Source organism: Pinus tabuliformis, chromosome 6, assembly GCF_031772625.1.
Source record: "Pinus tabuliformis cultivar Carrire ecotype Pingquan chromosome 6, CPIR1, whole genome shotgun sequence".
Taxonomy (NCBI): domain Eukaryota; kingdom Viridiplantae; phylum Streptophyta; class Pinopsida; order Pinales; family Pinaceae; genus Pinus; species Pinus tabuliformis.
In genome coordinates, this window is record NC_142292.1 from 647,848,550 (window position 1) to 647,862,342 (window position 13,793).

The 13,793-nt window shown below is 37.7% G+C and overlaps 1 protein-coding gene across 4 annotated transcripts in view; it reads left to right on the forward strand.

Moving 5' to 3' along the window:
* Nucleotides 1-13,793, forward strand: part of LOC149260285 (FAD-binding protein) — a 375,148-nt gene that overhangs the window by 68,148 nt on the left and 293,207 nt on the right. For 3 of the 4 annotated variants that reach the window (XM_089420053.1, XM_089420065.1, XM_089420074.1), the window contains exon 2: nt 1,960-2,040. In XM_089420053.1, coding sequence (XP_089276179.1) covers nt 1,967-2,040 — 74 coding nt within the window. In that variant the 5' untranslated portion in view covers nt 1,960-1,966. The remainder of the gene's footprint in view (nt 1-1,959; nt 2,041-13,793) is intronic. The other variant, XM_089420059.1, reaches the window with a different exon arrangement.

Here is a 13,793-nt window from a genome sequence, read left to right on the forward strand (position 1 = left end):
CAATATCAAATACTGTAATTTATAAGTTTCCTTTATTTGCAGAATAATGCCCTCTTTAATTTCGAAGTCTTTCATTCCTCTGAGCATTGATAACTTTGGATTTGCCGAGATTTGCCTCAATCTGATACCTCTGTTGGAATTAGTGAGTACATGTGGGCATTTACGTGGAAGAATCAATGTAATTTTAATTCGGTGCTTAATATCATATATATGGAGTGCATAGATATATATTTACACAGGGAAGGTACGTTCCGTTATGATTAGCTTTATTACATTATAAACACTTTATTATATGCATGTCCTAACATTTATTAACTTGTTCTAACTTCTAACCTTACACTTTAGATTTACGCTAACTTTATAACTTAACATTAATGACCTCTAGGACCCCTAAGCATTACAAATCAACATTAAATTGTCTAACATATTTTGCCAGTGTTCCATGGGGACGCGTCCCCCAAGGTCAGGTGCACGCACCCCTCGCACCCCACGCACCCGGGATGGGGGGACGTCTGGAGAAACGTTTCCCCAAGTCCCCCTTTTGGGGAGATGTGGGGAGATGCAAGGGGGGATGTGACTCCCCAAAGTCGTCCCCCCTTAAATTTGCTTGTAAACAATGACTTATGACAGGGGAAACCTAGTATTTGATCATATTTCCCTACTAATGCTATGCAATTCATGGTAATGTTTAAGAATATTCTCCTTTATCTTTCATTTTCATCCTTTTACTTAAATTTTTAACATTACCATGAAATGACTCAAGATGTTTGAGAGTGGTTCTGACCTCATTGGATTTCATTTGGAGAAAGTAGAATTTTAGATCTCACTCAAAATCCAGCAGACTTAGCAGTTTTTCAGGAATTCAGGATTTGATGGATTGTAATGTTTCCATTGCATTTCTTCATGTACAAAGATATGGAATTAGTATTTAATCAAGAGCACCAAGCCCTCTGTGTACTTCAGAGTGACTTTTAGACTCATCACTCCACTGTTTTTGAGTTTAGTTATATCAATTTCCTATTCTAGTCTTTAGATTTCAGTATCTATTATAGTCTATTTTGCTTAGTACTAATTAGATTCTAGAATGATGAATGATGAATTTTAATTTTAAATCAATTTAGAATCTAGAATGATGAATGATGAATTTAATTTTTAAATCAATGTAGATTCTAGAATGGTGAATAATGAATGATGAATGTGTATCAAAGTATTTCATTATTGAATCCCGTGGTCTATGGATGAATCATATATGTATTAGTAAGGATGGTGAGTATGGATCAATGTATTTCGTAACTTAATTCAATTATGTATGTATCATTGTATTTATGCTTTCATTATTGAATATGAATTTGAAATATATATATAAAAATTATATACCCCGACGTCCCCCCATCCCCCCTAAATTTCCCTAAAATTTTAGGGTACTCCCACACGTCTCCCTTGTGCGTCTCCCCGCACCCGCGTCTCCCCGTCCCGGAGACTTGGTGAAACATTGTATTTTGCATAAAGTCGATTGATAACTGTTTGATCTTTTTAATGTTTTCTTTCCTTCAAATTTAAAGGGTATGGAAAGCTTTAGTATTTCCAATAAAAGAATGTATAATGGACATCAGTTTTCCATCATTTTGAATTGCATGACTGAAATCGCTGTTGCTTTGCTTATAAGAAATCGCAACAGAACTTAGTCTTATTGGTGCACTGATGTTTCTCAACCTTGTGAGGGTGGGTTGCCTTAGTTGTTGAAGTCAAGCACAATTTTTATCCTCTCAAAGATAACACACATGGCTGCTAGAGTTCTTTGGCTTTAATATTAGTAAGATGCCAAACAGTGTCTTGCATGAAAGCCACCCAATGCTGGTTACAACTCTTTGAATTATTTTGAAACGGTCACATTTTTGTTGTTTGGATGGTTTTATGAACTTAATCTCTGCAATTACTTATGGAGTTTATGATATACAGGAGGAGAATGATGTATGAACACGGCAATCTTCTGGAGGTGGATAGAACTTCTCATCAACTCTTTCTCACCTTTATGGCTAGGTTTGTTCAGCTTCTGAGTGGAAGGGCTATTTGCTAGCATTTTATTCTCTTTGCAGCTGATGTATCCTTCCACTTATTTTATTTTATTATTCCAGCACTATTCTCTCAGTCATAGAGATTAGATCTTATAGTTGTTATGTTTTTATAGGAGTGGCCCCTGCACTTCCAGTGTATTGATACTGTTGTACCTAGCAGTCTCATTGACACTAATAAAATTATCTTATTTTATCTTCTCTCTTGGATGTCAAAATTTCCAAAGGCCCTAGATGAGTGCTGTCCTATGTTTCTCTTAAATAAATAAATTGGATCTGAACTTATTTAATCATATAAATCAATATTTCTGAACATGCAACAATCACACATATAGCTGGAAAGATGAACAGAAGAAGCAATAAATGAATAACACACATGCACAATGATTTGTCCCTTCAAATCAGCTTATCATTCCACTGATAAAATGTTGCAAGGTACCTCCACAGTCTGCTGTACGGTAAACAAAACAATACGGAAGAGAGAAGTATAACTTACTGAAATAGAAGTATGGCTCTACTGAAGAACGAAAGTAGCAGCTACTGCTGTATGGATTCCCTCTTGCTGTTGGCTACAGCAGATCTGCACTTTCTCCTCTCAGATGCAGTTTCCTTCTTCTCTTGGTCTCTGCCTCTCTCAAGTGTTTCCATTTGAATTTCAACTTCTCCCATCTTGTACTATTTATGCTTTGAGAGACAACTAATCTCTTCTAACCTAGCAACTAATTTATTGTATCTTAGCAACTAATTTCCTTAATCTTAGCAACCACCTTATTCCAACAATGAGGTGTATGGCTAAGATTAGAATAAATCTAATTCACTAATATTCTAAAATATTTCATTTAGATTTCTAAGATTAGGAGAACTTGGGAAATTTGAATTTGACTTTTATTTATTTAGATGGAATTACAAGATGGTATTTTTTTGCTCTTTTACTAAGTCGTCACTAGAAGTTGTCTTGAACTACTTCTCACAAGTTCACACCTAACCTGTGCAAGAAGCTCCTGTTCATGCTATATTTCTTAACATTAGAATTATAAAAAATGTGCTTCAGCTTGGGAATCTAGATTTTCTTTTCCTCAGAGGATCTTCAAGATTATGTTATATTGACACTGCATGCTACTCATTTCTCAGAGAGATAAGAGATACTAACTGTATTATGAAAGGGATTGAGTTTCACGATCTTTATTTATTCTTGTTGACTAACATATGGAAAAATGATTGTCAAAGTTGCATGACTTTAATTAGTTACTGGTATATAAAGTTACTTTGTGATTAAGCATTTTGAAGAATTGTTATTTTGATTATTTTGATGTGTCAAAAATGAAAATACATTGGGCTAAAAAAGCCTTTTTCTTTCAAAATGTCCACTTTGTAAGATCGGAAATTAGACTTCCATTTACTGCCTAATTTTCTGATGCAATAGTAAGTATTCCGTTATAGGGTTAATTGAATATTATAAATTTGTGGTTATGCTACGTCAATGGACATGCAGTTTGTGAAAAGCTGTGCAGCTATGGGGGCAGTGATTAGAATGAAGATGAATTGAAAAGGATGGATCATTTAAGCATGAATATGAATATGAAGGATGCTGGTGCCAAGGCTAAGATGGAAAGATTTAGGCATTACTATGCCCATCAACAACATCAGTTATTGAATGTAAGAAAGAACATGCCTTCTATTGGTGAAGATTCACCAAAATTAGAAGAAGGTTTAGTAGCTGAATATAAAGTTGTTGAACCATTGGTGACAATGGGAAATGACTCGGAGAAAATAAGTGTAAACTGTTTTCCAGGTATCCATAAAAAGGGCTTTCCAAGGTAACATCTGAAGATGTCGAGAACACGTAAGGCATGTCCTGATTCTCTATGATATTGCAAATGCCCATTTCTTACATTAAAATTGATTTGGAAGAGCCCATGACATCTCAGAAACATATATAAGTTGATCAATCAACTGGTTATAGAACAAATGATTTTGAATAGTATCTGTTGGGCATCTGGTTATAAATAGTGTGGTTGGCCATTGTTTTGTTGTCTCTGTGATAAAAAATCACTGCTGATGACTGATACATATTTGTATGCTAGTCCTTACACTGCAGAAACTGAATCATGATCGACAAAATGCTTAAGCATGCAATGTTTCTGGAAAAGGCTAGGGTTTGTAGATATCTATTTGACAATCAGTAGATGGATTTGTTCAACACAGCCAAACAACACTGATTTTAGTGCACACTCTTTACTTGTGAGCAAATATGCATTTAGAATGGTTGGGTTAATAACTTAATATGCCACCAATCTAAACAACTTTGGGGGCATTTAGCTATTAGTCAAAGATTTTGCCCAACATACAATTGTGGCAAACTCAGGCAATAAGTTGTTCTCACATGCATATTTCTGAGCCTTTCTTCTTGAAGGTTGAATCATTGATGTTTATATTTTTAAAGCATTCTTCTTTAGAGTCTGGTCAAACTTCTTTCCTTTGGCCTCGGATGCCAAGAGTATCCCTTATTCCTACATCCCGCCCTTAGGATCATGTAGACAGACACCTCATTGGATCCAGAGGACTCTGATAGCAATCCAGCATCACTGTCAGCTATCAGACTCGGGCATTCTTGACATCATTGACCTCCAGCGCTGGAATTATTCACTAGTCTTCTACATCATTGGAGGCCTTTGATCCGGTTATATACATGTTCTTGAGGCTGTCCTATTGTTGTATCCTTCTTTACTTCTTGACGCTGTGCTATTGTTGAATCCTTGTATCCTGTTGTATTGTGTCCTATTGTTTTAGCTTTGGCATTTTCTAGGAGTTGCATTTGCACTCTGACATTGTACTCGTATTGGATGCATCCTTCAAACCCATTGACCTACTTTTGTGGTCATCCATTGGACATTAACAAATTATTTAATTGACAATGGATGTTGTCTGCAATAATGAATATAGTTGGGAGTAAGACTTGTGCGAGTTTTGACCTGGGCTAGACTGGTTTGGGATGCAATAGATGAACATGCCCTATATGAATGTGTTTTTTTTATTTGAAAATGCTTCATATATTACTTTAGAGAACAAATAAGCACATCAAGAGTCAAGATGATGGCAACATGTGAACAATAGGCATGCCAAGAAAATCATAGCCTACATATGCTAAAACAGCTAGCATATGAGTTTGGGTCCCCATAGGGAGAGACTCAACATTGCAACATAATACGTTGAGGTTAACTCTCAGGAATAAAGCCCTTAGCCAACTCTTACTTACATCTCTTCAGTTCCCCTAAAGTAGTGGGTTGATGATCATAATTGAATGTCCCCATAGGGAGAGACTCAACATTGCAACATAATACGTTGAGGTTAACTCTCAGGAATAAAGCCCTTAGCCAACTCTTACTTACATCTCTTCAGTTCCCCTAAAGTAGTGGGTTGATGATCATAATTGAATGTAACTATACATTAATGTTTACAAAGAAAACCAATGCAATGCATTGAACTGTGTGAAAAACCAATTCGCAACACTCCTTAAGTATTTAAGTGTCCCCAAGAAGGAGTCCCTTCCATGAGAACTTTGCTGCGAAATGGGGGTGAAATTAAGCTTGAAACCATGCCAAAAAAGCTCTTGTAGTCTGACATTTTCAAAAAACATGTTGAACTATCTAATCCTTACCATACATTGTTGGAAACTTGACATAACTAAGAGGGGGGGTGGATCAGTTTAGTGCATTCATGGATAACTTTTACTTTTCTTTTCAATGGTTTACTAAACTATTAATATATAAACAACATGTAACATGTAAACCACAACATAAAAATCAGCACACAAAATCAACACCTTTGGACACCAGAGATAAGTGGAAACCCATAAAGGGAGAAAACCATGAATTTGTTATTGTTGTGATGCAAAGACAAGCTCCTACTTCCTCTATTACATCAACTTTTGGAGGCTCCAACCTCTTTGCTATTTTGCAAGCTACAACTTTCAAGGAAGTTCCCTCTTATACATTAATTTTCTGCAGACTACAACCTATATGAGGCTCTTACCTCAATTATGTTCTGCAAGATACTATTTGCTTGGAAGCTCCTACTTCCACTTCAACAGGATCCAACTTGTTCTTTTGCAGGCTACAACGTGAAGGGAGACTACAATCCCCTAATACATAAAGAAAACAATGTGTTGGTTTACTTGGTCTTTAATTCAACATACCTCCATCTTTGTCTCTGTTGAAATATGTAACTAGGTTCAGTCTTCATAATGACATATGTAATCATGATTTTATATGATGTAATAAGAAAAATAAATTTCGAATTCAAGCTTCTGTGATCCATATCATAATGTATAAGAATTTTTTCGAAGATGAACCACACTCGTTGGTTCGAAACGTGTCGACCAAAATCTTCAATGTGATTTCTTCCGAGAAATTCTTATATATTAAAAATCAATTTATTATTGTTATTCTTGAGGCATGGGTTTCATGCTCAAGGAAATTTGTTTTATAGGTCAAGCTCCCATTGAGAGCTTCTAGGGCTTGTCATTGAGTCTACAAATCGAGAAAGTCATTGTCATGTATGAAAGACCCTTCTTGGGTATGTTACATATTGTAAAGATAATTTATTTGAGTCAAACGACCCTCCAAGACCTCGTCAAGATTCAAAGTTCAAGTCGGCCTACACAAGGTGACATGTCAGCTTAGGAGCAATGTCAAGTCGACCTTCTAGCATGGGTGAGAAGCCTATATAAATGAGACCTCGACCTCACTTGGAGGTCATTCACCCAACTCACACAAGCTTGATCAAGAGAGAAGAAGAAGTGTGAAAGAGAAGGACCAGAAGTAAAGAAGAGCTAGAATTTCGTATTGTTTTGGGCTATTTCTCTCCACACGTGCGAAGGAATTAGAGCACCTACTGTAGCATAAAAGACTGAGTTGCAGAAGTCGAGTTAGGGCATCAAGAAGGACACTTTGCAAGTCAAGTTTTTTAGAAGAGAGAATCAACTCAAGCAAAGAGGAAAGGAAGAAGAATCTACCAGTATTTTGCACATGTGCAAAGGCTAGGGTTTTTGTAGAAGAATTTGCTGGGGAGGTCGAAGTTGCAGAAGAATTTGCTGGGGAGGTCGAAGTTGCAGAAGAATCTACTGGGGATCGAAATTACAGAAGTTGCTGAGGTCGAAGTTGCTGGAAAGGAAGAAAGATTTGACTTGGTCTTGGAGGCTCTTGGTCAAGGGTCATAGGTCTTGGAATTCATCAATCGAAGTTCTATAAGAAGAGAAGAATTCTTGGGGGTTTTCCTCTCAGGTGGAGAGGTTTTGGCCTTGTCTGATCGCCTATATCTTGTGTCCTCCTGTCTCATTATTCTTTATGGTTTGGCAACTGTTTGATGATAAGAACACAATAATAATCAAGTTGGAGAATAATCTAATCAAGATAAGTAAAAATACATCACAAGAAATTATCAAAGAAAGAGAAATAACCTAATCTAGCTGCCCCTAGATTTCTCAACATGGTATCAGAGATAAGGTCATACATCAAGGAAAGGCGTCTTAAAGGAGGATACTCGAGGGACGAAGCACTAGAAGATCATCCGAGAAACATCAAGAGCATCAATCATCAAGAAGGACTAGCTCTCTCATCATCTTGAAGAAAGTAACTAAGAGCTTCAAAGAAGACCTCAAAACCCTAGCTCAATCAAAGAAGGGTTATTCAATTGAAGCTTACAATCTTCATCACAAAGGAAAGAAGACCTCAAGGACCCAACATCCAAAGAAAGACCCTACATTTGAAGTACCTTGGGAAGGCCACCTCATTCTACACTATCATTCGAGGAAGCAAGAAGAGGTGTTGTCATCATAATCAAGGAATCAAGGTGATCTCCCTTTGTTTTAGCCAAGGATAACTTTTGAAGGAAGACATCTTCATTAAGAAGACATTTTCTATTATCAACATCATCATCAAAATCAAGAAGGCACCAATTTGAAGATATTGTCATCAAGGAGTATCTTCACAAGTAAGTATCTTTATATATATGTCTGAATCTGTTAAAATGACTTCATTTTGCAAGGAGAGCAACAAATTGGTTGGGTCATCAAACTTCCTTGCATGGAAGAAGAGGACATATTTGATCCTCATAGAAAATGAAGTTGTTGGACATGTTAAGGGTTCAATCACTAAACCTCCAAAGGAAGAAGCTCAAGCTCTAGCCAAGTATATGAAAGGGGAAATAAGGGCTCAAAGGATCCTTATAGAATCCATTAAGGATCCCCTCATACCTTATGTTGCAAAGTTGGAGACACCAGAAGAAATCTACAAAAAGTTAGTAGAATTGTTTTCCGTAAGCATCGCTGGAGAAGTCATATATTTAAGGACCACGCTATGCAAGATGAAGATATCAAAGGAAGAAGGAATAGCCTCATATTTTATGAGGGTGTCAAAAATACGAGACCAATTGCAAGAGTTGGGGGAAATAATGTCCGATTAAGAGATGACCACAATAGTGCTTATTGCACTACTTGATGAATGGGTCAACTTCGTATCAAGCATTTATGGAAAGAAGGAAGCCACTCGATTCAGTGAACTTTGGTCACTATGTAAGATTGAAGAAACCAGGTTGAAATCGAAGAGTGATGTGGGACCAAGAGAACAAGTTCAAGTGTTTGCTGCCATGGCTAAGAGAAAAGAAAAGTTTGGGAAATCTGGTTCTCAGAAAAGAAGAATATGTCGAAAATACAATGCTATGGTTGTCATGAATATGGGCCTTAGAAGAGAGATTGTCCAAAATTCAAGAACGACAACAAGAGGAAAGAAAGAAATGAAGCTCATATCACCAAAGAAGTGGAAGAACTTGATGTGAAGAAATCCAAAGGGATAGATCTTCACTATTAGTGTTTCTCTAATGCATAGTAAGGAGAAGTAGGAGGTGAAAAGACCTCCACCATGGCAGTCAAGACGAGAAGCATGATGATGAGATGCATCATAGTAGAAGATGGCATCATACTAGAAGCATACCGTTGAAGCAAGAGCTCATGACATCTTTAAAGAAGCTTGAAAGCATAGATGAAGTAGAAGTCTACTTGTATGTAGCAGTATCATTATAAAGGAAGTAGCTCTTGGTAACCTCATTGAAAGCATATATAGTGCATATGGTTGAAAGATTGTCATCTAGCATGATAGAAGGAATTCATCATACATCATCATCATGAGAAAGGAGCTTCTGCCGGATGAGGATTATCTAGATCGTTTTATTGGAATCTTCATTAGAAGGTTCTCCTTTACTTGGAGGAAGCAAGTGTCTCATTGATCATTCCACCTTGTGTGGGATACATTGTTTAGAAGATGATGGTATGGGGAAAAATGAGTGCAACATGTTAGGATGGTTGAAGTACTTTCAAACAAGAAAAAGAAGCCGCCGAAGGAAGTCTAGATAACCAAAAGGAGGAAAAAGGTATGTATATATTTGATAGATTAAGTCATGTCATCATATAGTTACAGATAGCATGGGTAAAGCTCTACCTCATGAACATGATCAAAGAAAAAGGTATCTCTTTCTTTGAAAAGATGCATGAAGGCATGGTTCACCTATTGACAAGATGAAATCAACATAATATGTCCTCATATGGAATATGAGGTAGTTGATAAAGATGAAGGAACTATGGATGGAAGTTCTTGGGAAGCAATATGTGAAGAAAGAAAGAAGAGATCACGATAAATGCAACTATAGTCACGAAAGAAAAGATAAGAAATCAACATTCGATGACTAGAAGAATTGGTTATGACATCTCCATGAAGAAGGTATGAAGACTCCAATAAGGTCTGTAAAGGAAGGAGACCCTTGACATTGAAAGTCTTGGAGATGTGTTTATGCAGGATGTTGATGTTGCAAGAAGCAGGTGTCATGATGAAAGGCCATCACAAAAGGTAACTTTGATTTGATGTTCATTTTTATTTTTTATTTTTGAACAACATCTGGATGGGTTGATATAGGGCTACCGAAAGAGAGTTGTAGATGTCACCTACAACTAGCACTCATGTGGTTGGATGGAAGATCCTGAAGGAAACATGACTTGGAAAAGGTAGTTGTATGAAGAAAAGCCAGATGTGGACTGGAAGATCACTTTCTGATGAAGAGAAGGATGACATGACTGATGTAGCTCGTGAAGGAAAGTGATGGATGGCCGATGCCCTATAAATGATGAAGGCTCCATAATGAAAAGGATGAACTTCATGACATCGAAAGAAGGACCCCCACAAGTAGCTGATAATACCATGATCTCCACCAAGTGCAGAAAAATGCTAAAAGCAAGTCCCTAGTTAAGAGAGAGCTTGAACAAGTCCTTGGATAAGGGGGAGCTTGGGTACATTCCTTTTATAGGAAAGGGTACATTCCTTCATAGGAATGTGTATGTCTTCCCTAGAAGGAGAGATAGACACATCATTCTTGTCTTCATATTATGAAAAAAGAATGGAGGATTAGGTAAGCATTTGGCATTTGATACTCTTTGAGGATTTGGTAGGGCATCCAACATAAGAGTAGTAGAAGAGGACCGATATTCTCTGAGGACTGGAAATCCAAGATAAGAATAGTCCTAGAAGGATATACCTTGTGAATACTCGGGTGGGGTATGTGCCTTGAGAGACAATGATGATGGTGTCTATTAGTCATTGGTCTCACCAACATTGTGCTCTGATCTTGTGGAGAGATAGAGCTGTTAGTCAAGGCCTTGCTATGCGACAATGCTGGTTGGGATGATGCAAATAGATGACTTACCAATCCGACTCTTCTTATGAGAATTCTTCAGATTGAGAATGTCCAAGTACCTTGTATGGATTATGAATATGTCGCTAGTTAAGGGGGAGTGTTGAAATATGTAACTAGGTTCGGTCTTCATAATGACATATGTAATCATGATTTTATATGATGTAATACGAAAAATAAATTTATTATTGTTATTCTTGAGGCATGGGTTTCATGCTCAAGGAAATTTATTTTATAGGTCAAGTTCCCATTGAGAGATTCTAGGCCTTGTCATTGAGTCTGCAAGTCAAGAAAGTCATTGTCATGCATGAAAGACCCTTCTTGGGCATGTTACATATTGTAAAGATAATTTGTTTGAGTCAAATGACCCTCAGGGACCTCGTCATGATGCAAAGTTCAAGTCGACCTACACAAGGTGACATGTCTGCCTAGGAGCAATGTCAAGTCGACCTTCTAGCATGGGTGAGAAGCCTATATAAAGGAGACCTTAACCTCACTTGGAGGTCATTCACTCAACTCACACAAGTTCGATCAAGAGAGAAGAAGTGCGAAGAAGAGAAGGACAAGAAGATGTAAAGAAGAGCTAGAATTTCGTATTGTTTTGGGCTATTTCTCTCCACACGTGCGAAGGAATTAGGGCACCTACTGTAGCAGAAAAGACTGAGTTGCAAAAGTCGAGTTAGAGCATCAAGGACACTTTGCAAGGCGAGTTCTCTAGAAGAGAGAATCAACTCAAGCGAAGAGGAAAGGAGGAAGAATCTACTGGTATTTTGCACACATGCGAAGGCTAGGGTTTTTGTAGAAGAATTTGTTGCGAAGGTCGAAGTTGCAGAAGAATCTGCTGGGGATTGAAATTCCAGAAGTTGCTGAGGTCGAAGTTGCTGGAAAGGAAGATAGATTTTTCTTGGTATTGGAGGGTCTTGGTCAAGGGTCATAGTTCTTCGAATTCGTCAATTGAAGTTCTATAAGAAGAGATGAATTCTTGTGGGTTTTCCTCTCAGTTGGAGAGGTTTTGGCCCTGGTTGATCGCCTATATCTTGTGTCCTTTTGTCTCATTGTTCTTTATGGTTTGGCATCTGTTTGATGATAAGAACACAATAATAATCAAGTTGAAGAATAATCTAATCAAGATAAGTAAAATGACATCACAAGCAATTATCAAAGAAAGAGAAATCACCTAATCTAGCTGCCACCCTTTGCCATCAATGACAACTTTGCCATCAGACATCGCATATACCAAGTCAGTTATTGTTAAAATTTTGTGTGCTGATGAAAAATTTCATCTCATAAAATGCCATAGTTCTACACCTAAAAATATTTCAGCTCTAAGTTGAATTTGGTTTCTAAACCCTATTCAAACTTACTAATCTATGACAACAAATCATTACGGGCAACATACTGAGTGTAGACATCACAAATACATAACTGTTAGATCACTTCAACAACCTTTAGGGAAACATCTAACCTTTTAATATCAAATCTGAAAATTATGTTAGCAAACAACCCCTAACTAGCAACAAGATGAGATCTGAAAATGCAAAGCATGTTAAATCAGCTTAACATTAGCTTGGCTGTTGACTCAAGCTCAAGTACAAGTTGTTAAGAAACTAGCTCACAAAAAGATAGAAAAGATAGATCAACGACTTCAAAATCAGCCCATTCGAGGGGGCAACCTTCTTTACATTACACAAATGAACAATTCTTGGATGATACAAATGACAAGACCTCCTTTCTATATATAGGAGTCTAAGGGGTCCCAATACAATCAGAGCTGAAATAACAATAATATTATAGGGGCACAACAATAAAAATAGTGGGCTTCTGTGGGGCATAATAATAACAACATGGGGACTATATGGGCACAATAATACAATAAGGGGTTGCACTAATAAGAATAAGGGGTTACACTAGTAGTATAGGGACCTAACATGTGCCTCTCCTTCAAAAAGTGTTGTCCTCAATGCTTGAGTAGTTCTAGATGCTTCTATATAAAATTCTCATCCTCCCATGTGGAATCTTCAACGGGTAAGTTCTTCCACTTGATGAGATACTCTAAAATTGATCGATTCCAAATCTGGGCAATAGTCAACTGCTCTGCCTAGAAATTGCGCAATCCCCTTGGGTAGTCAGCGCAACATACAGTCAGGAATGCACATTTTTCCCAAGCGATTGAGCACTGGCATGCATGGACAGTCCAGTCGACTAGTTCTACCCGGGACCGAGGAAACCTGACTTGCATGCATGCATGACTTGATCCCCTCGGAATAGCAAGAGACAACATGCAAAAGGCATCCCATGATTTAGGGAGCTATTTTTAGCAGCCAAGGGTTACATGCAAAGTTGTTTTAGAAGTTTCCCTCCAAGTGTCGCTTTTTCCTAGATTTGTGGCATGCGCGTCATGAGACCAAACTTATTTATTCGACGCATTAGAGCTCATTCATTCACATAAATCTTGGAGCTTTGACATCCCACAACACATCCAGGACTCTTCGACACATCTGGCTCAGCTATTCACGGGTAAGTGGCCTCAACTTGTCTTTTTCAACATTTTTGTCGCTTTTTGTGTATTCAGTTGTGTGTTGTTTGCTTGATTTCTTTGAACGCCTGCTGTTGTTTACATATATTCTAGCTTGTCCTAGCTCTGTTTCAATTTTCGTTGCTATCTCACTGCTGTCGCATGCATGAAATTGTTTTGCACGGACGTTCGCCCAACCGACGAACGACCTCACCCACATGCATGTTGATCTGTTTGCTGAATCTTTCGTTCATGTTTTGCATGCATTGTTTATCACTTATGCTATCACTTAGTGTTGCCATGCATTTCATCGACTTGCTTTCAGTTGCCCGTCGGCTATTCGAACCAACCTTGGCCCGATCTCTGCCTTCATTAAGGCTGCATTGCGCAATCTGGAGAAGGAAGGCTCACCTTCCTCTCCAGATTTGCGCATTCTGGCCCAACACTAGCCTCCTGGACTGATTTGTGCA